Consider the following 27,200-nt stretch of genomic DNA (forward strand, 5'->3'; position numbering starts at 1 on the left):
TTGTTGAGTGACACGTCTCCTTGATTATTTCTGGTTTCTGGGGCTTTCGGTTTCCCTCACTCGCAATTTCAGTGTGTGTGTGTGTGTGTGTGTGTGTGTGTGTGTGTGTGTGTGTGTGTGTTGACAGACACGGACAATTCTACATTTCTTTATATTCAATATTTCAATTTTTATTTTGTTTTTGTTAGCCATAGTGATTATAGTCCTTTAGTTTTTATTTTCATAATTTCTTCTGCCTGCAGACTTCAGCAGTGTTAGTTCATCCTTTCTCTGCGTTTGGGCATTACCTGCAAGAATTGTACAGTCCTGTACATTATTGGAATTTTAGTGGCTTAAATTAAGGGATATTTACCATTGTTTAAGCAAAGTAACCCCTTCGATATTTCAAATGCAAAAAGACAGACAGACAGACTTTTTTTCTTCTGCTTTCTAAAAGCTCGTCCCCATCAATGTGAAATTGTATTAAAATATTCTAAGTTACTGAGCCTACGCTTAATTTGAACGGTTGCATGTTTTTATTATGAGGATTATTACATTTATGAATCGATGTCATTTATCCTAATTGTTATTTAGGTTTACTAATATTTAATAAGATGTGTTTAATGTAATGTCTCATAGATGTTAATCGTTGATAAGACATGTTTTTTGTTGCGGGTCAATTAGTGAACCACAATAATTGGTTAAAGGTTGGTTTAAAACACACACACCAACAAAATAGTGCGGATAAAACATATGCATTCGTATTTTTACGTTTTCAGTTTCTGAGGTAAAATAAAGCCCCAGCAACAGATATGTGTTTGTCACATACTGTGAGAAAAAGAGAAGAAAGGCTTCCCTTTAAAATAATAAAAGTCCACTTTAAATAGACTTTATTAGACATTTCTTTTCGTATGTAGAGTCAGATAAAAAATAAGAATTTAAAAGATAAAATAAAAAGCATGTCTTAAAAAAAAAATCACATATACCTTTCTGTCAGGTTTGACAATTCAGTTTTATTAGAGTCAAGACTTAAAGCCTGGAAGTGGAAGAAGCGACGGAGGCCAATTATAGGAAATAAGGTGCACATGTGATTTTTTCCCCCACAACGACAGGAAGGTCTCAGTGTTTGCTGTTAATCGAGGAAAAATATTCTTGGTTGAGTGAGTCGAAGTAATCTGAATGTGTATTTTGTGTATTTTGCTGGACGTGATGACTTGAACCAGAAGCTTAAAAACTTTAGAGGTGATTGTGCGTGCGCGGTGCGGGAATGCAGGACTGGCGAAGAGCATGTTCAGTTTTTGTGGTATAATGTGAAGTATTTCTGCTTGTAGTTTTAGCCTCTCGGGAATTATCTTTCATGTTTTACAACAAATAAAAGATTATTCTCACTTGCAATTTATTGTAAAAGGATACACTTTTTCTGTATTTGTGAAGCGTAAAGAGATTGTCACTTCGGTTAAGTATATACAGAAGATATTAGAATAAAAATAAACTCAACGTCTTGACAAATTTTCTCTTGATATTATTTCTACCAGACGCTTTCTAATTGAATTAGAGTGCGATCATTGGCTATGGAGAGGGCTGGTGCCCCCGCGTGCTTCTCCAAAAGCTCCTCCCCTATCTCTTACAATCAGTTGGGTGTGTGGAGAACTACGTCTTATAAGAGCCGCTGAACACCCCGTGTCCAGCCCATAATCTGATCTGAAAATCCGTAGGTGAGGAGTAGGTTAAACCTCCTTCCATCATTCGTAAGGGAGGGAGGCGTGCAGAGACAGAAACAACTTGGGCGCCGGTGGTTGTGTCTCCTCCTTGGCTGAGATTCACTCTCTGGACTCTTGAAACTCTTCCTATTTATTGCAAGATCTAAACAATGCAGTTAGAGAACATCCTTCCCAGCGCTAGCATTAATTTACCTAAGACCTTTTACAATCTTTCCTCGTCGGACAGTGCCAACAACAGCCCGAGGCCATCATCGCAGCTTGAATATCAAGAAGTCGACCGGACGGAATCAGAGTCTAGCAGCGCACCCAAGAAGTATCTAAGCGGGGTGGGAACCGGGATGCTGGGCGAGGGAGAGGGGGACACTTTCACTAAAACCGGGCCCGATGGGAGGAAAGGTTCCCCGGTGCTCGGCGAGGACGAGTTGACGAGCGGTCGGCGTTACAATATAGATGAACTTGGCTCTGACAGATACTTCATCTCGTCGTCCCAGTCGAGTTCCGACATGGCGAGCCCCTGTTCCCTCTTCCCCTACGCAGGACAGACCGGGTCAGTGTACACCGGGTCCAGCAGCTCCAGGTACCCGGCCTCACTTCATTACGGATCCGTCCTGCCGCCAACAGGCTTCTCCTCCTCCTCCGTGTGCACAGGCAGGAGCCAGTTTAGCAGCGGAGGGTACCAGTTCAGCCAGGGTCCGGGCTGTTTGTACCCCTCCTATCCCGGGACAGGGACGGGTATTGGCTCCATGTCCCTGCCGGGGTCTGCCACCGGAGCCAGAGCTCAGGTCTATCTGTGCAACCGGCCTCTTTGGCTGAAATTCCACAGGCACCAGACCGAGATGATCATCACTAAGCAGGGCAGGTAAGCAGATGGCTGCCAGAGGCGCTAAAGGCCCATTTTTAAACATACGACAGTCCTGTGCAGACTATGAAATTCGTTTTTTCGTTTTTTACATCTGGCCCGTTTAGTCTTAATTTTTCCAAGATATTACAACATTTTACGCATGAGCAAAATTTACGCACATGATTTATTTTATTTTTTTTACTTTTACTAATTTTCTATGGGTTTTGGTGCTTTAAATTGCAGGTTTTCGTTTCTGGTGAATTGTAATTGCACAGTTACACAATAGGCCAAGCATGACAACAATACAAATTTAGGCTACATTTTTAAAAATGTAATATTAGTGAAGCATTCTGCCAAATGCAACACGTGAAGACATTCAGAGGCAACGTTTTCTTTTAGTTTTGCCTGTTTTATGAGCACAGCTATTTTAATTATATTTAATTAAAGTTTTCCTTTTTCCAGACGGATGTTCCCTTTCCTCAGTTTCAACATCACTGGACTCAACCTCACGGCCCATTACAATGTCTTTGTAGAAGTTGTTTTGGCTGACCCGAATCACTGGCGCTTTCAGGGAGGAAAGTGGGTCACTTGTGGAAAAGCAGACAATAATATGCAAGGTGAGTTAGAGAATTTACTTAACGTAAGAAGCTCTGGCAAATTTGTATTTTGTGTTTTTAAAAAAAATAAATTTTTTATAAATGCTTGAAAAGAGTAAATCCAAAAATAAATTGCAGCAATGTTGTACTTAGTCATGACAGCTTAAGTATAAGAGAATAAAATCTGGGTGTTAAGATTGTATTTGAAATAAAGACAATTTTTAAGTCAAATGTTTTGACAGGTTATATGATTTGAGTGGGGTTTTTTAATGCAATAATTTAAGCTCTGCAGTCAAATTACAAATTTGCACTGTTGCTTAAATATGCATTTTAAAATGACTGGTACTCTAAAGAGTTATAATTTTTAAAATACATTAAATGAATAATTCTTCATTTTGATAAATTTTAAAAAGGTGAATTATTTGACAAAGAGAAGCCTTTGTTAGCTTCTTCTTTAAAAAAAAAAAAACATTGATTTTATTCCTATAAATTCAATTAGCCCTTCTCAAATCTTCTATTTTTAATGTTTTTGAAAAATCAAAAAAATAATAAATGTTTTATCTATTTTAATTTAATTTTTACCTTGCCTTAAATCACTAGAATAAAGTGATCAGATGCATTATCAACCATTAAATCATTTTATGTTTATACAGCAGAATATGGTTTATGATATGCATGTTTAAACAACATAGTTTGCCCAGACTCAGGCTCTCTTCATTTCCTTCGGTCATATTACTTATTTTGTTATTTACATTTTAGGTAACAAAATGTATGTTCATCCTGAATCCCCAAATACTGGTGCTCACTGGATGAGGCAAGAAATCTCTTTTGGCAAGTTGAAGCTTACCAACAACAAAGGGGCAAACAACAACAACACACAGGTTTGATATTGATTTTTGACATGCTTGCGTTCATTGTTTGCCAAGTGGTCAATATGGTTTCAAATTTTATTTACTGAGAATAATTGGAAATTATAACTTTCAAGCATGACTGCCATATTTAAAGATTTAATAAGTAGCCTACCCATTTTATTTTTGATAAAGAGTACAAACACATTCACGCAACTTGTTTGAAATCTACAGCGTTGCAATTATCACACATTTCTCCTTTGCAGATGATAGTCTTGCAGTCACTTCATAAATACCAACCACGACTGCACATTGTGGAGGTGACAGAAGATGGAGTAGAGGACATGAGCAACGAAGCCAGAACTCAAACCTTCACCTTCCCAGAGAACCAGTTTATAGCCGTCACTGCTTACCAGAACACAGACGTAAGCATTTCAATAATCATATTTTTTTAGTTGGATTTAGAATTCATTTAGATACAACAAATTTAAATAATCTTATCCTGAATTGCATGTATTAAAATCTAATTCTTTATTATTGCTCTTTAGTCATTTGCTTGCGTTAAGATGCATGTTATTTATGCAGGATTTCTCTTTTCTTTCAGATCACACAGCTGAAGATAGATCACAACCCATTTGCAAAAGGCTTCCGAGACAACTATGACTCGTATGTGTCTTGCACTTCATGCAGTGTGCTTCATCTGCTTTCCTGTGGTATATTATTTGATGCATATCTCTGACCATGAATTTTGTCTTGAAACTACTTTTTTTTTTTTTTGTGTTTTTCACTTGTTGAACAGGATGTACACAGCTCCAGAGAGTGACAGGTTGACTCCATCCCCCACAGACTCCCCTCGCTCCACCCAGATTGTGCCCGGGGCCCGCTATGCCATGCAGCCTTTCTTTCAGGACCAGTTTGTCAACAACCTGCCTCAGAACCGCTTCTACACCAGTGAACGAGCTGTTCCTCAAACCAACAGCCTTCTCTCCCCACAGAGTGAGGACGTCAGCGCTGCTGCCTCTGCCCAGCGCTGGTTCGTCCCCCCAGTCCAGCAGCCGGGCTCCAACAAGCTGGATCTGTCGTATGAGAATGACTATTCCACCAGCAGCTTGCTGTCCTACGGCATCAAACCCCTTTCCCTGCAGACGTCCCACGCCCTCAGCTACTACCCAGACTCAGCCTTCGCCTCCATGGCTGCAGGCTGGGGCACCAGAAGCTCTTACCAGCGCAAGATGACCACAGGCCTACCCTGGTCCCCTCGTCCAAGCCCCCCAGCCTTCCCGGAGGACCAGCTGGGGGTTACTAAAGATAAGCTGCCCGACGAGAGTGCGCCGCCAGCCTCGACCTGGATCGAGACATCCCACTCACTGAAATCAGTGGACTCTAGCGATTCTGGTGTGTACTCCGTGGTGTGCAAGAGGCGCAGGATGTCCCCTGGGGGCTCAAGCACAGAGAACTCCCCAACCATCAAGTGTGAGGACTTGACTACGGAAGAGTACAACAAGGACAACCCAAAAGGCATGGGTTATTATGCATTCTACACAAGCCCCTAAGACTATTTATTGAAACTAAATATAATTCTTTTTATTATTAAGTGCTCTCCATTCCTTGTTAATGTCTTTTTTCTCTTTTCTCTAAAGGTGCCAAAGCTTAGTGTTCCCCCAAGCAAGCTGCACAAGGTTATTTTCCCAGGCCAGCCCCTCTCACATACCTGAGCAGAAACATGCATAGTGATTGTTGTTTTTGAAAATGCATGTCCCTTTTTTAAATTCCTTTTATTTTAACTTTTTTTTTCTTTTTTTCACAAATGTGATCCCCCCCGCGTATTTAAGTCATTTTCGTTGTACAGTATTCGTGCACTTTAGAATGTGATGTATCTTGTACAAATTGTCTTCATGGAGGTGTTATTAAATGGATAATAAACAGCTTTTCTCAAAGCATTGTCCAAATGTCTTTCTCAGTATGTTTTATTCATATTATGGCCAAGTGACATTAGAGGCAGTTCTTAAACACTTCTTTTATCAGCTGTGAATAAAATTCTATACATGTGTGTAATCTATACAATATCTGCTGCATGAACTAAAATAATTGGATATGACCATTTTCGAATTTGCTATACAGTAAAAGTGTATGATTACTGTATTTTATTATTTGGGCCTGTTATCCCCCCCCCACCCCCAAAGTGGTTGCTGTGATAGTCATAACAATATAACAAGTGATATCAATTATAAAATCTACTCCGTTTCTGAACAACACAATGATTTCAAACAGGTGGGATGGCAATAAAATATACTAATTTATATTGTATTCAATTTTACAAAATGAGGAATTATTAATCACCATTTCACCTACAAGCAATGTGAGACTATATGCAAATGAATAGGGAAATCATTTCCAGTAACGTTATTTTAAAATTCAATATACTTCTGCTGCTTTAAATCAATCGTCCTTGTCCACTAATAAAGCATATTTTGTGTCATTTCTTTAACATTTGTTTCAAAACACTTCTCAGGTATTATAAATACATAAAAAAACAATGGGGGCACGGGATGTCATCCACTTTTGATTTTAAGGTCATAGCCAGGAAGCATTAAGATAGCTTTATCGTATTGGTGAACCATATTCCAAGACATACTGTATATGACGTTCATTTATATATATTTCAGGTACTTTTCAGCAGCAACTGAGGTTGAGCTTGTTTGTTTTAGATGTGAGGTAAATGTGTGTTGTTGTGTTGTTATCCTATGATGTAGATTTTATATATTGGGAAATCTACATAAAGTCTTAAAAAAGAGAAAACAGTTTTGTCGTGTTTTCTTGCTCCTGAAAATAGAAAGCAGAAATTCTCTGAAGCCATAGCGTTTATGGCCAAAAGAGCTGAGCAATCCTCTTCAAGCTACAAAGGAGTGTTACAAGGTAACGCCACAACTAACAACTTCAAGTGAGCGAAGTGTGATTTAAATATGAGATTTACATGCTTTACATGACATGACTCACAACACAGACCCAATTAGGTGAAAAGCATACAAAAGCACATAGTCCTACTATTCCTTCTGTTGTTGCCATGGTGTTTTCACACATTTTATCATTTACCTAAGTAATGCAACTGCGAAGCACGAATACTTAGAAAATATGAAAACAGGCTAAATGGAAAGTGGTCCATCAACCATCCAACTAAGGGCAATGTACAGCTCAACACCTCTATTTATACTGTATATCTATGGCCTCTCCAAAAGTGGATTAGCGGAGATAAAAATCCATTAAAAGAGAAATCACAATATTCAGGCTACTTGGCTCGTGCTCTCAGCACCTGTTTTTCCTCAGTGAAAATACTTTCAAATCTTCCAACATAAGGACCCCAATTTGAATTGATTTACATACTCGAATTCTAATTAATTCTGTTGTCAGACTCCTTGACAAAGTGAGGAGTCTGACTAACTCCAATTAACACCTCCTAACAAGGTAGAGTGTTTGATTGCCCTGGCCTCTCAGGAAAGCTGTAAGAAAAAGGCTCTGGGGGGGTTTCCAGCTTGGAGAATAAAAATGTTTGCACTTGTGCGTGTCAGCAAATTGTATTTCAGAGCATCTGATGATGTTTTTCTTCTCCTTTTCATGTTGTTTTGACCTCAGCTCATCAGTGGGTATGAGGTGGAGAATCAAGTGTCAAGATTCTGTTTGGACCACTATAGCAACTACAGAAACTAGAAGAGAGAGTTGCAGAGTGATAGTAATTGATACACTGGAGAGAAAAGCAATGATAATTTGACAAACCCATAACATATTACCCATAGCTGAGTTATAACTTAGTGGAAATAGCACTTGCTGCTACCTCTGTATTTCTCTCAACAAAATGTGGTGCTTTATATTGACCTAAGAATTTTAATACCTGCTTCACACCAATCACGGGAAATACTGCAGTTTAACTTCCAATAAACATTTGATTACTGGAATTTGTCTTTCCGCACGGACCTCCAGCACACATACACAAACCAAACTAATCACATGCTTCAAGGGTGCAACCACTGTCACCAATGGTGCAGCATCCTGTTTAAATTCCTTGTCAAAGACATGTTGGCATTTATATTGGGCACTGCAGATGTAATCTTTGCCATCCTCCCACTGGAATAAAATCTCCTGTCAATGAAGTAACACACAGAGCGACAGCATGCCTTACATTGTACACTGTAACAGAGACATACATCTTGTGTTTAAACTACAAATATCCTCCGTCTCCACTGTAGCTCTGTAAACATCCTTTCATAATTCCTTTGATGGATATTCCACAACATAATAACAGGTGATTCTTGGGAGCTCCCGACAACTCCAAAAACCTAGCCACAAGTCGATAGATTGTGTCTTTCTTAACCATTCATGCAAGAGGTACGGTAATCAATAGACACCTCTACATCATGCTTCCACAAATTCAGTCCATGTTGACTTAAAGGAGATATGCGCATTGGGATAAGACCTGAAGAATTGACAACTGTGCTCTATTGCTGTTGTTAACATTGCAGGCTACAATCTCAGTATTGAGGGTTTTTTTGTAGTGTCAGTAATACAAAGCCTAGATGGACTAACCAGCAGTTTGTAGAATTGATGGCGTATTAATAAAACTTAAATTCTTGTCTTGTGTGTGAATAGTCGCGTGTCTATGCCCTTCCCCGAGGCTGTCCATTGGTGACCATGTTGAGAGTTCATGTAAGAAAGGCCAACGAAGCTACGGAGACATTGTACCCAAGGAGGACTGACATCTAAACACAGATGAAGGCCTCAGGCTGTTTCCTCACCTTCAGTCACACACTATTACTGCTCTCACTGACTAAATGCAGCCACAGGCAGACATGTGTGTCTGGGTCAAGATTTTTTAGACGCCCCTTTTAAAAGTAACCTACAGACATGCAAGACTGAGACGGTGGCGATTATGTTTCCTCTTCACACTATATTTCCCCTTTTTGATGTGTTAATAAATGTCACCGCTGTTAAATGATTAAATGATTATCAAGCCAGTTAGAATTACTGTAGAATTGTTCCTCAGGGACGATTGGAGTCTCATATGGCCACATGTTGTTTTTGTGATGTATTCACTTCTGATCTAGTTAATCACGTTTAATTTACAAAGTGTTTTCGATTTAAATATCTTGAAGTTCATGGCATTAGTCAACATGAGTCAGATCCAGTCTTTATAATTGCATCCAAAATGACGGACACAGTTTTCTTTCTAAATGGCTGCATGCACACCCAGTCCAAAGCCAAGAACCAGGTCCAGTGTACTACAGTCCCCTCCAAAAGTATTGAAATGGTAAGGGAAATTTCTTTGTTGTTCACTGAAGACATTTGGGTTTAAGATCAAAAGATGTGTATGAGACGAGAGTTCACCTCTCATTCCGTGGTATTCACATTTAGATGTGTTAAACAACTCAGGACATATCACCCTTTGTTTGATCCCACCCATTTTTCAAGTGAAAAAAACTATTGGAACATGTGACTGACAGATGTTTCTTGTTGCCCAGGTGTTGCCTTTTTAGGTTGATTGTCCAAACATTAAATAGCTCCGCATGACTAGTCTAAGTTTTCATCCTTGGTTCAAACCTATAAAGACAGCATTTCCTGTTAAAGAGGATAAACCAACATGAAGACCAGAGAGCTGTCTATGGGAGAAAAGAAAGCCATTGTCAAGCTGAGAAAAGAAGGAAAATCGACCAGAGCCATTGGACAAACATTGGGCATAGCAAGCACAACAATTTGGAAAGTCCTGAAAAAGAAAGAAAATACTGGTATACTGAGCAACAGACGTCGAACAGGTTGGCCAAGGAAAACAACAGTAGTTGAAGACAGAAATATCGTGAGAGCTGTGAAGAAAACCCCTAAAACATCATTAAGTGACATCACCAATGACCTCCACAGTGCAAGGGTGAAGGTATCACAATCCACTGTTCGAAGAAGACTCAGAGAGCAGAAATATAGAGGCCACACCACAAGATGCAAACCACTCATAAGCAGGAAGAATCGGAAGGCCAGATTGAAATTTGCAAAGAAGTACAGAGATGAGCCGCAAGATTGATGAGACCGAGATTAACCTCTACCAAAGTGATGGAAAGGCTAAAGTGTGGAGAAAGAAAGGAACTGCTTATGATCCGAAGCATAGAAGCTCATCTGTGAAGCATGGTGGAGGCAATGTCATGGCTTGGGCGAGCATGGCTGCTTCTGGAACAGGCTCATTAATATTTATTGATGATGTAACTGATTATGGAGAAATGCATTGAAACTAATCGGGAGGAAGTTTATCATGCAGCAGGACAATGACGCAAAGCACACTGCCAACAAAACAAAGGACTTTATCAGGGGAAAAAGTGGAAGGTTTTAGACTGGCCAAGTCAATCACCTGACCTTAACCCAATAGAGCTGCATTTCACCTCCTTAAGAGGAGACTGAAGGGAGAAACACCCCGAAACAAACAAGAACTGAAAGAAGCTGCGGTAAAAGCCTTGAATAGCATCACAAATGAAGAATGCAACAGTTTGGTCGATGGGTCGCAGGCTTGAGGCAGCTATTGCAAGCAAGGGTTATGCCACCAAATATTAAATGTTATTTACTTTATTTAAGATTATTTGTTCCATCTCTTTTGCTCACCTAAGAATGCTGTGGTCCAATACAAACGGTGATATGTCCTAAGTTGTTCAACACATCTAGATGTGAATACCAGGAAATAAAAGCTGAAATTCTGAACTCTCGTCTCATACTCATCTTTTGATCTTAAACCCAAATGTCTTCAGTGAACAACAAAAACAAATGAATTTGCCTTACCGTTCCAATACTTTTGGAGGGGACTGTATATTTTATTATCCCACCCTTGGGAAGAACTATTTAGCTCAACACAATAATACATGCATGTGCCTTATGGCACCAGTGCATGTCATGCAATATTCACTTATATGTACTACAATACATATAATGAACATATGTTCTTTGTGGAGGTCATGGACATTGACAGGCCTGATGACGCTGACAAAGTCTCTCTATTAAGCTTGCCCCAGGTGTCTATGTACACAACACAATGCTTTATTTAGTTATTATTGCCTCCTTTGGACCTGGTTAATCAGCAGTAAAAGGGGTGGGGGCGGGGGGCAGAGGGGGGCTGACTACAGTACGGGTGTAATGCTCACAGGTCTGTTGGAGTGAGACCCTGGTGTGAGATGAGTCTCAAGTTAGCAGGGCCACAACTGTTTGGAGAAGGGCGTTGAGTGTTGGCAGAGAGCACGGAGGTGAGAGGAACCGGAGGCGCGGAAGGGCCTTGTGTCGTGCCCTCAGACGGCATGTGCAGTGCACAGGCAAGGCCCTGACTCACCGATGCATGTATAATGTTGGAGAGAGTATCCCGCGGCTAAGCTGCACTTAACAGCACATTGATTTCAAAACCTTGTGTTCCCTCTGGAGGGCCATGGGACACACCTCAACAGGCTGGACCCCCCCTTCTTTTTCTTTCCCCCTTCCCACCTTCCCCTTCTGACCACCACCACCATTTACCATCTCCACAACCTACCCCTCCCACCATTTACCCATCGCTGAGTCGATTTGGGTACACCATGCTGGTCACTTGCCTCTTCTCCCCCTTCCTCTGAGAGTCCCGGAGGAATTCAGGGGCACAAAGGCTCCCGCAAGACCCTGGTCTTGAGAGCAATGTTTTGGGTAGGGTATGCAGGGGCAGCCATGTGGAAAAGATCTGTGGTCAAAATCAATGCATTGGCACTTTGATGGAGCGCTCCAACAGATTTGGGAATTTCACATTCTCTTCTTTCTCTCCTGGCACCATCAGAAGGCCTCACCAATGGAGAAAAACCATCATCGACTAAACCTTCTGGGAAAGAGTGCCTCTTCTGGGAGAGAGTCCCTCTTCTTCTGGGACAAAAGGTGACACAGTCAATATTAATTTGGTGGTTTGTGCCTAACATGTTACACTCTCCAAACTCTCACATTTTGCTGCTCAAAGCTAAATGAAAAACATCTATATAACCTTTGCACACATTCTGTAAGTTCTACTGCTTTGCTTTTACTACTGGATATTTCATTTGACAGACAACAGTTCCTTAACAGACAATAGTTGTAATTCTTCTGCAATAGTAAGTCAGCACAACTATACTCTTCTGTCTGCTTTTCTCTTCTCTAAAGCTTTGAGAGAGAAAACTTTCTTTCTCATCATCACCGCACCTTGCAGTGTGCATCTCTTTGCGTGAGTCCCAGCACAGGTGGATGCCAGTGTGGTGCTTCTTCCACTTGTCTAACTTCTGACTCATCTCCCAGCTGCATTATGTGTATGCATGTTTCAGGAGCAGTACACAGCACTCTTCTTTGTGCGCTAATAGGCTCTCAGCATCTTTAAGACTCAGGGTACAATTAAGAGGTGATAGCTTGATCTCCCACCTCGCAGTTCTATTTCTGAGCTGCCGCGTGATTATGCCGGAGGTTGATGGGCAGGTGAGGAACGGGCTCTATTTAAAGGAAAAGATGAACTCTTCTGAAATAACAGACTACTTTTGCTGTTTGCACATGTCTGATTTCTATTCTAACTGTATTGTATTCCACTGCAATTTATGACATGATCAGATCAAAACAACAAAGTGAATTTGTAACAATGCATGTAACTGAGGGTGTCCACTGTTATTATGTCAGAAGTGAACTTTCTATTTTCCAGAGTCTGTGCTAAACCTCATAGGTCTGAAAGAAAGGTTATCCTGCAGTTGCTTCCTGGGCTAGGTCATTATTAAAGGTAATTGCAAAGGGATATTTTATCATGTATCCACACCAACGTGAGCTACCATATTTTACACTGAGGCTCAAATATCATTCTTCCATCCAGCATTACTTAATGGCTTAAAAAGTCGGTCTATCTAGGCTATTACAGCTAATTTCACTTTACCACTTATGTAGCCTAAATGACCAGAAATAAGAGACCTGAAAGTATTACCTTGAATTTATTGATCATCTTGCAGCCAACTGCTGTCTTAATGGCCAGAGATAAATGGCTGATACAGCATTGCCCTCTGCTGGTGAAAATGAATTATTACAAAGAATAAATGTTTTTTGGTGAAAGGCAAAGGTGGTTTCATGGAAGATGGGCGATATGCCTATATCAAGAGGCGGAAGGATGTTAAGAAGGATCTCATTTCAAATCAGTGCAAATACTTAGTATAATCAGGTTTCTAAACCAACATAATCCCCGCAGATGAAAAGATAGATCTTGATTGTTTATATCCCACTTTAAGACAAAGTTTTAGCTTTCAGTCATTTATCATCTGAAATAGCCCATGCAAAACAATATATGTGATTGCCTTAAACTGTTTCTCTCTAAATTCTAAACCTATTGGAGACTAAATATACCTTAAAGGTCCCAAAGGCCCTGTATAAATTACAGGTATATTTATATAAATAGTTGTAAATGAAAAATTCTGTGTTTGTCACAAATGAGAATACAGGTATTATTTTACTGCTAGTGTACACAAATCTCAAACAGCATCAGCGTAGCTTACATTTGGTGTGTGTTGTCCTGTCAGTTAAGGGAACAGTTTCACATTCCTATCCATTATTTTGTAATTATAGTGGTGGCTAATTTGATTTACATTTCTATCACATACTTTGCGATAGGAAAGGAGCTTTAAAGGGTAAAATAATGCAAAAATGTGTGATATAATATTCTTAGTCTTTATTCAAGCTTTATTGTGCCAAAAAATTTAACCCAAAGTATCTTATCATGGCGTATGCATTATTTTCATAGTATATCAATATATTGAACTTGGGGATCTGGACTAGAATTTAAAATAACGCTTAATATAATGAAACAGTTTTTGTAGTTGTTTATTTGTTAGGATCCCCATTTGTTGGGATTTTCCTGGAGTCGTATGGCCAACGCACATTTCAAACGATGGGCGCACAAGTCGTCCCAGAAGGGTTAAGTTAAAGAGGAAAAATCTAAACAAAAAAAAGTCCGCATGGGACCTTGAGGCGACCAGGAATTACGCCCCACCCTCGTGAGCACGTTCTTAGATTTGATTGGCTAAGACCGCCTGGTATTGAAAGCGAATTGGCAGTATGTCACTGTCAATCATTTTAGAGGCGTGTCCTTACCGCGTCGTTAGGGTAAGCACAGCCTGTCCTCAGAGTTCGTACCAAGTGTCACCCGGTCTCTTCCACACATCAACTGGCAAAAAACATATAGCTAACGGTGTGCAGAAGACCGGCGGCAGGTCAGATGGACGAATCTGCGGAACAAATGAGGCCCCTCTTGAGAACAGTAAGTACCCACCCAACACAGTTAACCGTTGGCCCACCATTACATTTGTATGGTTCTTTGTGTTTGCCCCTTGTTTGCCAAGCAGCCGTGAATGTACAAGGGATGCTTGGGAGTCAGATTCACCATCCGGCAGCTGCTATTGTTAGCCGGCTTTCTACTTATGACACGTGGCATGGGTACAAGCTGTGTTCAAGTCAAGTTAAAGTTAGCAAAAGCCTTCGTTAAAATATATATATATGTGTGTGTGTGTGTGTGTGTATATATTAAATACATGTGTTTCCCTGCTCACGCTTACTTCATTTATTTTCAGATAGCACTTGCTAACGTTAATGCAATAGCCGGACACGAGCAAGCCTGTTCAGTGACGTTCCTGACGTTTTTAACCGTAACGTTAGATCAATTAAAATATATATATTAAATGTTAATTTAGTGTTTGTCCTTGCACTTAACTAAAATGTACTAGATATGATAGCCTTTGGTGTTACCAGTAATTAATTAACGTTGTATGGCTTTGTATTTCCTCTCAAGTTCAACAGGTTCACAAGTCCGTTATTTGGTAATGTGTCCCAGCTTGTCAGTTGATAAGCTCTGCTGGTACTTTTACAGTAGTAAAGGCCTCATTTGCATATCAAATACGCCCAAAATAGATCCGCTTGCTTGTGTGACATTTCCCGAATCTAAAAGGCAGCTAATTTTACTGCGAAAGCTTGTGCAACAAGAGAGGAAAAATAGACATGCAACTGGAAGAGGAATTATTTTGCACTATATCAGACACCTGAGTCACAGTAGGTAACTTAGGTCATATCTGCTAAACTCCCTTCAGTGTGACGTTTTAACAGTTGTGGGTGAGAGTAGAGACCCACATCCTGTCTGCTGGGTGTAACTTTACAGTCACAGATGGGATGATGAGCATCAAACAGGCAGCGGTGTTAACAAGCCCAAAAAAGAAAGTGGTTGCAGTTCTAAGTTTTAAAATGCACGCTGACTGTTTGACATCAGTACTGGTGTAGGGTTGTCCACTACTATATTTGTGTGTGTGTGCCTAAGTATATATGTGTGTGTATAAACAAGTGCATACATCTGAGGAAACTTGACCCCTGGCTTCCAAGTCAAAAGGAGTTGTGAGATAGCGGTGCACTTCTTTCCCAGGCAGGGATGTCAATGCATTCACTGTGACTCAGGACCCATCATGCAGAACTAGAACTGCTTGGTGAATAATAATGGGCAAATTACCCATCAAAAGTCACATCCCAAAGAACACACCATTGTTAAGCTTTGAGTGGGACATTCAGCAAGCGCGTGCGTGCATATATGTTTAAAAAACATGAGCCTGGTTTGAACAAGGAACTTGCTGGTTGACCACTGCTATTGTTAGGGGTCTTTTAAAATGTCAGTTTCAAAGTGAAACATTGCTGTCAGTGGCCTAAGAACTGGGCCTGAACAGTGGGAATCAGTCTAATGCATCGCTTGGTTTCAAACATTTACCATATACATGGGAAAAATTTTTTGTCTAACTCTGTCTAACCTTGGTACAAAAACATGCTATAACGGTGGTTTAAACATCATGATACATATGTGTATTTCATTCAAAAACAGCAACAAACAGTAAACAAGGGATAATGATTCAAAACTCTTAACAGACCATGACTTATTGTTATGAATTAAATATGGACCACCAGGTTTCCCTTTAATGATTCCCTTTTATCAGTGTGTTTATGTGTCATACTTTGACAATAAATAAACTTTTTGTCACTGAAACCCTGAATTCTGTTCAGTTGACTATACTAACTTGGCACTACAGGGTGAGTTTTCATTGAATTTTACCTCAGGTGTTTGTCAGCTTGCCAGGAGAAGAGGGATTTGTGCAACCTGCTGTTCCACTAGTGAAAGAGGGTTTTAGTCCAGCCAGGGTAGGCTCTATGACCTCGACTGTTATTGGCTCAGCACTTACAGTCAGTGTGAGTGAGTGTTTTATGAAGCTTACTCACTGTATGGCGTGAATGGGTTAGTACACTGAATGAGCCTCTTTGTCCGTCTGATGGAGCCCTGTTCTGTTCAGCTATACTATTATGATAATACGATAAAATAATTAATTCCTCAGCTATAGGCTAATTGGCGTACACAACAGAGAACCTGTTTGTTTATATTGTACCCAATTTATCTACCCCCTGTAAGAATTAAATGTACTTTCAGAAAGTAGTATGCGATTAAACAGTACAACAGGCCACAAGTATTTAAGTACTATTTGGAGGAAGTGGTTAAGTCCACTACATACATTAGAAAACTGACACAGTTATGTGTACCATTGCCCTGTAGTTTGTTTTTTGATTCAGGGAAAAATTTATATTTCATTTTAAGAATTATTTTTTTGACCACAGTAAGACAACATAGTTGGAAAGATTTTCTAAAATATGTGCGTCACATATTTCAATGCATTTACACTTTGAAGCTGCTCTGTGGCCTTTATTCAGTTTCCCATCAACAGTAGCTGTGTAGGTAGGGCAGACTGTCATTTCCTTAAGCCACCCACACTTTTGCAAGTCAGGGGATTCAAAGTAGTAACATTTGTTCACAAGCCAACTTTCTAGCCTCTACTACTACTACTACTACTTATCTCTATTACTGCTGGGAAATCTTTGATTTGAGACCTACTGACTGACATTTTGAAGCTTGTGTGTGCAGAGAGTGTCATAAAAAAGTAATTGTATGAATCTAAAAGGCGAAAGCAGATCAAAGGGCAAACGATTATACTAATCTCAATAGTATTATGCCTTTGTCTGGTACTTTGAGAGGATATGAAAGCTGATCCAATTACAGGGGAAAACTAAGTCGTCAAACCCATTATGCTGTGTGTGGTCTATGTTTTGATGGTTGTATGGGAGCTTGGTTTTCTATTGGGTGGTATAAACTGGTATGGATAATGGATCTGAGACACTGAGAAGTATATCTTTGTTCCCTAAGTCGCTTTCTTGTGTGTAAACACACTACCCTGAGCCAGAAAAATCACGATAAGCAACTAACCTAAATGGATGAAAAATAATGCACCTATTTTTGATTTATTGATTGATTCATTGTTTTAGAAATTTTTCAAGCCATATTGTTGACCATTATCTTCATCCAGCTTCCTTAATGGGAGGATTTGCTCCCGTTTCTGTCTTTTACAATAGTAAGCTGAATATCTTTAGCTTGTGGACAGTTTATTGGCAAAACAAGCAGTTTGATGATCTTTGGGCTTTAAGAAATTGTCATGGGCAGGGCTCCAAGCTATATTTTTCTACTAGTAGCACAAACATTAAGGGCACCACTTAAATCAACATGTAACTCTCTGGGGCTGTAAACAAATGTTTGTAAAGGGGCCCTCCTACCTGACCAGTAAGCCATGTAAATCATTTGCCTTTGCCACTCAGTCACACCTGACACCACAGTGTTCCCAATACAGTGCTCCCTCTATTAAAACAGTTTGCTCCATCTGTCGGTCTAAGAATAAGTTGACCTCTACAGAACAGAATGGGGTATAAACAAACAATATATATTGGAATATTTTATATGTTAAGTTAAGTGAATTAACATTAACATAAATAAGAAATTGTAGAAAATATAAAATGTAGAAAATAAGTTTTGGCTCGGCTGTCTGGTAATTATTTCAGTCAGTCAATTATTTTAAGTTCAATATTTAATCAGTAGTCAGTGTCAAAACAATATCTTTCCATCTTGCATTAGTCCAGAGTTGTAACTAAACCTTTACTAAGAGACTAGGTCATCTTTATCTTGTTTTAAAATTATGTGCACCTATGAGGAGTGCCAACACGTCCATAAAATGTCTAGACTGGTCCCCACAGAGGTTGCTGCTGGAAAATTTAATTTTGTGCACACGCATATGAACGCATGTTCACACAGTTTATAAACTCTGTTGCCCATTGGCATTTATCAAACATACTAATAGTTTTATTCACTATATTTCACTTTCACTTTTGTCAGGCACAAAGTCACAGCCCTGGAACTGACAAGCAAGCCTGCAAGATACAGACAGACTAAGAAATATGCTGTTCAGCTAGGTTAGCAAGACAGATTAGAGAGAGATGCACTGCAAGCTAGCACATCAACTTAACGTCACTAAGAACACAAGTTTACCTGACTGCTGTTCTCACAATTCACTCTTATGGAGTGTTTTTTTCCCTCTTTTCTTGTCCAGAAGAATAGTTCAGCTAATCTGGATAGTATAATGTTTGTCCACTGTTTGTGCTTTGAGGGTTGGTTGAGGCTCATCCAATTATAGGAAAACTTTGAAATGTCATCAACCCTATTATGCTGTACCCATTAATGTGGTCTAAGTCGTGATGGTTGCATGGGAACTTGGTTTTCTGTTGGGTGGTTTTAAACTGGGATGGATAATGGATCTGAGACACTGAGAGGTTAATCTTTGTTCCATAAGCCCCTTTCTTGTGTGTAAACACGCTACCCTTTCCCAGAAATATCAGCCATTCTATAATATCGCGGATATTATAGAATGGCTGTATGTATGGGTGGATGTTTTTAGAGCTAAAGCTATTAGTTAATTACCTTATAAGTGAATAAAGCACCTAATTTTATTATTGATTAACGGTTTTAGTGATTTTTTTCAAGGCAAATTATCAACCATTCCCATTGTCCAGTTTGTAAAATGTGGGGATTTGCTGCTTTTTCTGTCTTTTACCTGATTGCTGTTGGCCATACTCCCTCTCGTGATGTTTTTCCCCCCTCTTTTCATGACCAGAAGGATAATTCAGCTTCATCCTCTCTCTAATCAAAGCTACTTGCGTAGTGGGCGTATAGGGCCATAAATGCACACACCAATTCCCCGGTGTTTCACATTAAATTCGATAATGTTATATAATTTAGTAGCATTGTCTCCAAAAATTGTTGCAAAATGCAACTTAATGGTTGCAGTCTAAAGCAGTACATGTTAAGGCCCCAGTATGCTTCACCAGAACTGCTTGTTAGATGGCTGAAAACCTTCAGAAACCCCTTGGGGAGCTGTGTCCGAAAATTTCTGTATCTTTTTGGAACCAGCAGTCGGACATTGACACGCAGTGACTGGCCAGGTGTGTTTAGGTGGAAAAGTAAACAGGGTCTGAATTTTACCTTTTTATGTGAACAACAGAGTGCAACACTGTCTCAAAGTTTGTGCCGTTATCCCCATATTTAAATATCTTCCTCTCAATGACGGCTAGCTACTCATTGTGCCTTTGAGTGTGGCCAAAGAAGCTAAACACTTCTGATTTCTGACGTGATCAGGCAACATGTCGTACATTACATTTTTATATTTACACGTAACATTTACACGAGCCAGTTGTATTCTAGCAGAACCCGGCCCTAATGTGAACCCCTTATATGTCAAATGTCCTTATGGCTGGGATTAGGAGTGTTCTTGCAAACTGCATATTTATTTAAGTGTATTGTTCATGCTGAAGATGAAGAGAGGCTGTCCATCCCATCCACAAGAGATCCACATGACACTTCTTTCACTACACATAAACAATATACAAACATAATCAGTGGAGGTGAAGCAAAATTTTTGTCTGAACATAAAACCCCAACACAACATGTCTGAGCAACATTGCTCTTGTGTCCATGAGCATGCAATGCACCTTAGAGTAGCTTAAAACTGCAGTGTTTTCCCAGTTTAATGTGAGCTTTAGATGAATGTTTTGGTGTGGTCTGGGGGTTTGGGGTTACTCCTCCAAGAAACTTTTATGTTTTCCAATGAAAAATATGTAATTTCACATCATATTGGGCCATTATTTTCACCATATCTCTGAACAACACCCATAGATCTGGAGAAAGTAATTTGGTTGGTTCTGTAGCTCCACAGTGATTTTACATTGATGGCACAGCATGTTTTGGGCATCACCCCTAAGCCTTAATGGCAGGAAAACCCTGTTAAAATGACCTCAGAATCATTATAGATATGACTGTTCATGTTTGCCTTTTGTGTCTTCATATTACAGCTTCTGACATTTATCTGTAGACATTAATATAAAAAATAGGCAACATGAGAGACCTTAAAAGGAATAGTTTGCATCACTAATTAGCTTTACTAACCTCAGCTCCTCCAGTCACCACCGTACTTTCTTTTCCGAAACCACATTTTCAGACTGAAAACTGAAAAAAAATTTAATCAGTCTGTACAGGACAGAGCTGCAGGCTCAGTTTAGTCTAAGTTTGTACCTGATGTTCTCAACATTGAACAAGTAGGCAGTAATAAAATACAGCTTCCAGTTACTTTCTATAAATTGAGCTAATGTTAAGTTACATAGCAGCTATATAGCTGCTGTAGAAGCTTTCCTGCTCAGCTGTACAGTCTGAAGGGGAGGGGAGATGTTATCTAACTTAGTGCTAACCGGTGTTGTGCCGAATTCTGCCTGCCTGCTGAGAATTGCATGCACCTTGTGGGTGATAGGCTAACTTATTATGCTGAGAAAAGAGGTGGATGCAAATCTCGGCAGGTAGCCTACAAAATTTGATCTGCAGAATTATGCATCCACCTCTTTAGGTCCTTGTCAGACACTTTGCTGTGCTCATTGATCAAACAGCATTATCACCACATATATTTACTGACTGTCAAAGAATGGTACTTCTACTAAGTGTATTAATTAATATTAAAGACTCTAAACGTTTATAAAATATATACTTCGAATCATTTATCAACATTGATGAAGCCCACAAAGAATATTACAGCATTTAAAAGCAGTATTTGGAGGTGCATGCAATTCTCGGCAGGCAGGCAAAACTCGGCATAACACCGGCTTCACTTTTCCAGCAGGTGTGAACAACAGACAATTCTTGGTCTTGAGAAGCTAACACATTGTAACAGACACCGTACATTTACTGCCAGAATATTTTCCTCCGCTCGCGTTCACCGTCACTTTCTGCCGATCGGACAATCAAACACTCGCTACGCACCTCCTGATTCAGAGTTACGTTGCTCTTTTGACACCATCTGTCATGTATGTTCTGCATAGAATGAGGATGGGAATCAAAAGAAAACTGTGATGCAGGCTAGATTTTTGTAATGCAGAACTACTCAACTGTTAAATATATTCAAATTGGTCATTTTAATGTAAGTCAAATGTATAGAAAGATTGCCCAGGGTTAAAACCTGAATTTAATTACAAATTTCCACAGACTGTGTTGAGTTTTCCAGTAACAATACTACAAACGTGGTTCTGCTTTTTACTTGATGCGTGTTATGGCAGCTGTCTGTGGCACTGGATGTAACAAGTGTAGCTCCAAACAATTAATTGATAAATCTAGAAAATGGCCACTTGCAGCCCCAGCATAAAGTAAAAGCTGTAAATTATTATGCAAATCATTTTTTAACCTAAAGTCAGTTTTCTGAAAGATTTTACTTGATGATAGTCCCTATAGTCTTGCTTTTTGTTCAGCCTGCACAAGATCTCAGGTTTCTCTGTCAAATTTGCCTGCTACCTCGGCTCCGCCTTTAGGTGTCACTCTTTCTATTTAATTTCATGCCTCTTTGTGTCCCTCATCACCAGGGCTATCTTAATTTTAGGTTTGGTTTCACCTTTGCTTTTATGCCTATTCGGAACTGACTGTCGACGTAGCATCTCTGGACTAGAATGGGATCCACAGTTCACACTTCAATTTAAAACGACGCTTAGGTTTCAGGAGTATGTTCTTTTCGCCCTACTCATGTAACAATTCCAGACTAGAGACAAATGACCCATCGTTCTTCTCAAAATTACAGGTTGTTGAAAGACATGTCCAACCTTCAGGCTATGATAAGGATTGTGAATGTCAAAGGCATGGAGGCACTTGGAATCTTAACGAATACTCAGCTATCTGTCCTTTTTCAATTCATTGCACCTTCTGAGGAATGCTGAGCCCACACGTGTGCTTGTTTCTATTTATCTGTGTTGGGGGGGTGGGTCTTCATTTGTGACCTAAATACCTCGGCGGGTGAGCATTTGAATGTCCTCCAAATGTGTGTGTATGTCCTCCGTGTGTATGTGTGTGTTTTTAGGCTCTTGGCTGGGTAAATGAAATATTCATGATGGCATGGTGGGATTGGCTGCTGAGCAAAGAGCGGGCTGACAGGGTAGAGCAGAGCACTGTGCGTTCTGAAGCAGCTTTACTCCCTCTCTCTCTTCCTCTATAAAGAGATGAGCAGAAGAAGAGGGAACAGACCAGTGCGACAGTGTCTCTGTTAGTGCTTAGCTCACACACACATTCTACAACAGAGATAACCATCAGAAAGGAGGAACTGGCTATCCCTGCTGCCGTCTGCTTTGATGTTTTAGTCTAAATGGACGTACAGAGTGAAGGGGAGGATGTCCTTAAGGTACGTGTGGTCTTGTGTGTGTGTGTGTGTGTGTGTGTGTGTGTTTGTGTGTTTGTGGTTAATGTGTGCCTGACTGTCATGGTCTGCACAGGGATTTCAGTGGCTCCATTCTGCAGTGGTATTGGTGTGTGTTTGTGTTTTACATTTCTTGTGTTATTCTACGGTAGAATGGAGTGGCGGTCTCTGCTGATGAATGGGGCAGGTGGTCTGTGCATTTGATCGGGGGGAAGAAGGCTCAGAGGTGTGGGGAGGAGGGGGATAAGGTGAAAGAGGGGATAAGAAGCTGTTGCCTCATTGGACATGCCTCTTGAAATGGAAAACGATTCCCTTCCTTTAATCACCTCAAGGAGCAGGAACAAGAGGAAACTGACAGAGACAGTTATGGCTGCTTGAAGGGAGCAGGACAAGGAGAACAGGAAGGAACAGAGAAGGGAGGCGAGGAGTGTAAGGGATAGGAGGAAAGATTGAAGGAGGAGGAGGATGAAAAATTGGTCTGCTGAGGTTGCTGAATCCAAACAAGGTGGCATGCTGTTAATAGAGATGATGTGTATTGAGTAAAGCGAAACTAAATTAAATGCTTGTGTCATTCAGTCTAGCTAAAAGCACAAAGTGCAAAAGGTACTATAGCAGAATGTGAGAGCAGCGGGCAAGGAGAGACTGTTAAAATCAGGTGTACATATAAAGACGAACGTATTTGTAAGGCGGGTGGGGGGGTTCCATCTTTCTGTTTGTGTGGATGTCTGTATGCAGTCTGTGCATGTGTGGGAGTACTGAATACATCCAATGGATTTATATTATGATATGGTTATATATGTTTGTTTTTCAACATTTCTGCCAGGTGAAATATCTTCCCAACTGTTTAAACATAAGTGTAATCTACATCTTCGCTCAGGGGACATTAGATACAGGACACAAGCTTGTGCCTGCCTTCTTAGCTGTGCCCTGTTCAAACGTGGTGAGGCTCCAGGGAAGTAAATAATTGAATGGGTAGTCAGCAAAATATAGCTGATTCTATAATTATTATTTCTGTGTTTACGTTCGTTACCCAGCACCTGCTAAGCACCACAGCTGTTTGTGCCTACCTGAAAGGAATTATCCCAAAATTATGTAATGTAATGTACATCACATGGTTAGCAGCCATCTACAATCTCTTAATTGTTCCTATTATCTTTCTGTTTTCAAACATAATTTAATTGGTTACATAATATAACATTAATTAGCGGTAAATATATGTCAATATTCTCATCTGTAGTATACAATTGTGAATTTGGCAGTGTGAGACAGAGAGATATTCAGCAATCTCAAGGGACAGGTCTCTCACTATGTAACACATCTCTTACGTCAGTCTCTATCAATTGGACCTAGTCCCAGTAAAGCAAGGCTGGCAAAGATCTGAGATTAGAGGGAACCAGGCCTGTTGGCTGGTTGGGTAGCTGGTTGTTTCATTCACTGTCTGGTTGGCTGAAGAGGTGTTTGGCTGCTGTGTGATTAAATCACTCCCGCACAGACATACCAACAGAAGTGAGGTTAACCTACGTTGTGTCAATTAATAAGAAAATGACATTAATGTGTAAAGAAGGCAAAGCTGAAACAATTTGTTGTTTTTAATTGTTAACTACTTTTTATTAATCGGTCTGTTATTTGAGTCGTTTGTCAGGCAAAAAATGACAAACATTTGTTGGTTCCAGCTGTTTTTTATTTGGCTTATATTAAAATGAATATATATATATATATATCTATTATGTAAATATATTCTGTTATGAACAGCTTAACAGATTAATTTAGCAAATATTGAAAATAATCATGAAATGCCACAAAAAAATAATCCCTTACTTTTTAGTACATATAGTAAGTATTGTGTTACTTTGAATATGTCAAGTTACAACCAATAACATGAACATCAGATCTAAAACAAAACAACAAACTTCAGCCCTAACAAATGCCAGAGTTAGATGTTATGTTTGTGTCTTGATGACAAAGACCCAACAAGGCTACTTTGTGAGTTCAGATGGAATGTTTTCCATTCTATTGGATGGACACAGAAGCCTGGTGTTTACTCTTAAAAAATCATGTGAACTGTAAATCTCGACCTCCATAAAACCTAACATAAGCTGCTATAAAAGCCAGAGAAAATCCTCATGCAGACACAGTACAGTAATGATTGTACCAGCACTTCATCCTTCATGGACACAACATGGGAATTATAGTAGATAGTGAAACATTTTGCTATATCAAAATAACATCAGGTTGATTAGCTGCAGTTTTTTAAAAGTCAGCAATCTAAATTCAACATTTAGCAGCTGGCTAATACTGGTGAAAAAAGCATTTCTTTGAGTACTCATGGGAGAGAAAGACTCACTTAATAATTATAAAAAGCTGCTAATAAAGACAGACAGACCTATTTTGTGTGCTTTATATAAAAGGGAACACATGGCCACACATTAAGGCTCGTGCAGACTACATGACTTTCAGCGTCGGCAGTTCGCACTACACAACTTGCCGTGTTGTGATGGGAGTCTTGAAGTCATTGTGGCATTCACACTACGTGACTGATTGGTGACAGGGGGTCACACACTACACCAGCTGACAACGACTCTATCACCCGATGGCTGGTCTCCAAACCACATTTTGTCAAGAAAACACACCTGAAATGTGAAACGGAAATGACTGAACCTACACACGAAACAGCTGTTGTTTGTTATTATAAAGATAGCAATTATAAAGACAAAGAATATGGATGAAAGAATGGGTTAGCACATGCAGGTAGCAGGGGTTGTCTGAGCTACAGAGAGAGCTGAAGATGAGTAAAAAGTGTTTTGCAGTGAAAAAGTAGCTGCCTGCTCTGCCAGCTGCCTGCTCTCATTGGCTGGATGTGGATGTCGAGTCGGCTGACTCTTCCAGATATTTGGCATGCTAGATATCTGGCTGACGTCTGCGATACCTTTCTGATTAGTCTTTGGAGTCGTGTGTGTGTGTGTGTGTGTAAACCTGTCACGTACCACTTTGTCATGCTTTGAACGTTGCTTGTTGTTAAAGAAAATGTAGAAAACAGGAAGAGGGCAAGTTGCGCTTCCTGTGAATGTCTAAAATTATCTCTAATAAATGTTCTAAATACACATATTTGTCTTTGGATTAAACACGTGAGATTCAGCCTTTTAAAACGAATAAAAGAGAAAAAAAAGGATTTTGAACACGGGATTCGAACTCAGATCAATGTGGGAAAATAAATTCAAGTCGGATCACTATTCCACCAGCCTATACTATCATCACTTCAAGCTCACCTGTCAGCGAAGCATAAAACAACTTCTAGAGCATACAGCCAGCCATGACTCTTTAAAACGGGAGACAGAAGATCAACTTGTGACCACACTGTCTGTGTTAACCAAGACCATGCCGGTATTTTACTTGTTCCCTTTACAAACAATGCGCCATTTAACACATAGTCGTTTACAAGATGTTGATGGGCAATATTTATGTCAATAAGTTAGCCTACTTTAACATGTAAGATTGCTGACTGTTTTAAAAAACTGCAGCTGAACGAACCGAACAAACTGTCCGTCTGATAGCAAGCCTGATGTAAGACATAAGTAAGCTAGCTTACAATGTTAGCTGTCCTGTTAGATACAGTAATGTTGTTAAGTTTATAAATTTGGCCACTGTTATTAACCAATAATATCAGTTAAGCTAATTGTTCATTTATGAAGACCAGAGGCAGCACAGTACATGTAAGGTAGGCTGATAGGATAATGTTAAATAAATAGTGTTATTTGCACTAAGAATGCTGGGGTCATGTTCACACCATCTTTTGAAATGGCTGATTTTGTCCCCACCACTTTTTGAAAGCATTTGTTAAAAATGCTCTAAATAGCTTACAACCAGAAATGTTAAATAACAAATGAAAATGCTTTGAGAAAAGTTAATTTGCACTTAACTTAAGCTAAAAAAAAATCAAGCTACATATTATAAAATGTCCCCAAAACGTGCACACACCAGTCAGTAACTTGAACAACCCCCAGAGAAATATCCTTGCGTGTCGGTATCTTCGTCTTGTTGCAGTACACAATTGCAAGTTATTTATACAAACATGTTCGCTTAAACAGACCACTCTGCCACCATTTCTGTATGTTTATCTGCTTGCGTATCCTTTTCACCTTTTTTATCCCTGACAAATTTCCATGCCTGTATAGATTTAAAGGCCGCTAACACCTTGGCTTCCACCTAATTATTCTCTCAGTGTCTGCTTCATAACAACACAATTGAACCAGTCTTCACAGTTCATTTTGGCAATTTGTCAAATTATGTTTAGATGGTGAAGACCTCATATTAATTGTTTAAAATAAAGTAATTATAAGTTAGTATATAGGTGACAAAGGAGGAGCATATCTTAATGCAGGAGTGGTTTGGGAATTTTCTTTAGATGTCTTAATATTTCCTGTGTTAAACTGATCAGCAGTGTCGGTACCACCATAAATGTAAGCTGACGACAGCTTCTGCTCTTTGTGAAAAAGCAAACTACGTTTACAGAAACATTTGTTATGAGAATGGGTGAAGAGTGACAGTTTCTATGGTTTTGATTATGGTGTCACTTG

At 39.7% G+C, this 27,200-nt stretch overlaps 2 protein-coding genes across 13 annotated transcripts in view; both read left to right on the forward strand.

The window, feature by feature from the left end:
* The first annotated feature begins 1,123 nt into the window (after positions 1–1,123).
* On the forward strand, positions 1,124–5,934 carry eomesa (eomesodermin homolog a). Of its 2 annotated transcripts, XM_038724182.1 has the most exons (7): positions 1,125–2,559; positions 3,004–3,158; positions 3,897–4,018; positions 4,252–4,410; positions 4,590–4,651; positions 4,785–5,503; positions 5,626–5,934. In XM_038724182.1, exons 1-7 carry the CDS (start codon positions 1,850–1,852, stop codon positions 5,637–5,639), a joined length of 1,941 nt encoding a protein of 646 aa, XP_038580110.1. In that variant the 5' UTR covers positions 1,125–1,849; the 3' UTR covers positions 5,640–5,934. The 2 variants fall into 2 exon arrangements, with proteins under 2 accessions (XP_038580109.1, XP_038580110.1); XM_038724181.1 differs by having other exon boundaries at positions 1,124–2,559; positions 4,785–5,934.
* An 8,182-nt stretch (positions 5,935–14,116) lies between these two features.
* LOC119906810 (sodium bicarbonate cotransporter 3-like) overlaps positions 14,117–27,200 on the forward strand; it is a 59,128-nt gene continuing 46,044 nt past the window's right edge. For 10 of the 11 annotated variants that reach the window (XM_038724180.1, XM_038724176.1, XM_038724169.1 and 7 more), the window contains exon 1: positions 14,117–14,270. In XM_038724180.1, the coding sequence (XP_038580108.1) occupies positions 14,229–14,270 (42 nt within the window). In that variant the 5' untranslated portion in view covers positions 14,117–14,228. Of the gene's footprint in view, positions 14,271–22,423; positions 22,612–27,200 lie in introns of those variants that run through there. The other variant, XM_038724171.1, reaches the window with a different exon arrangement.

This window comes from Micropterus salmoides, unplaced genomic scaffold (assembly GCF_014851395.1).
Source record: "Micropterus salmoides isolate LMB-PRFRI ecotype aquatic unplaced genomic scaffold, ASM1485139v1 Ms_hic_scaffold_17, whole genome shotgun sequence".
NCBI classification, from domain to species: domain Eukaryota; kingdom Metazoa; phylum Chordata; class Actinopteri; order Centrarchiformes; family Centrarchidae; genus Micropterus; species Micropterus salmoides.

What these genes read in the sequence shown, in the direction of transcription:
- eomesa (XM_038724181.1), top strand. Translation starts at nt 1,850, where the DNA reads ATGCAGTTAGAGAACATCCTTCCCAGCGCTAGCATTAATTTACCTAAG. An exon ending in AGCAGACAATAATATGCAAG is followed by an intron (nt 3,159 to 3,896) that starts GTGAGTTAGAGA and finishes TTTACATTTTAG; the next exon opens with GTAACAAAATGTATGTTCAT. An exon ending in CAAACAACAACAACACACAG is followed by an intron (nt 4,019 to 4,251) that starts GTTTGATATTGA and finishes TCTCCTTTGCAG; the next exon opens with ATGATAGTCTTGCAGTCACT.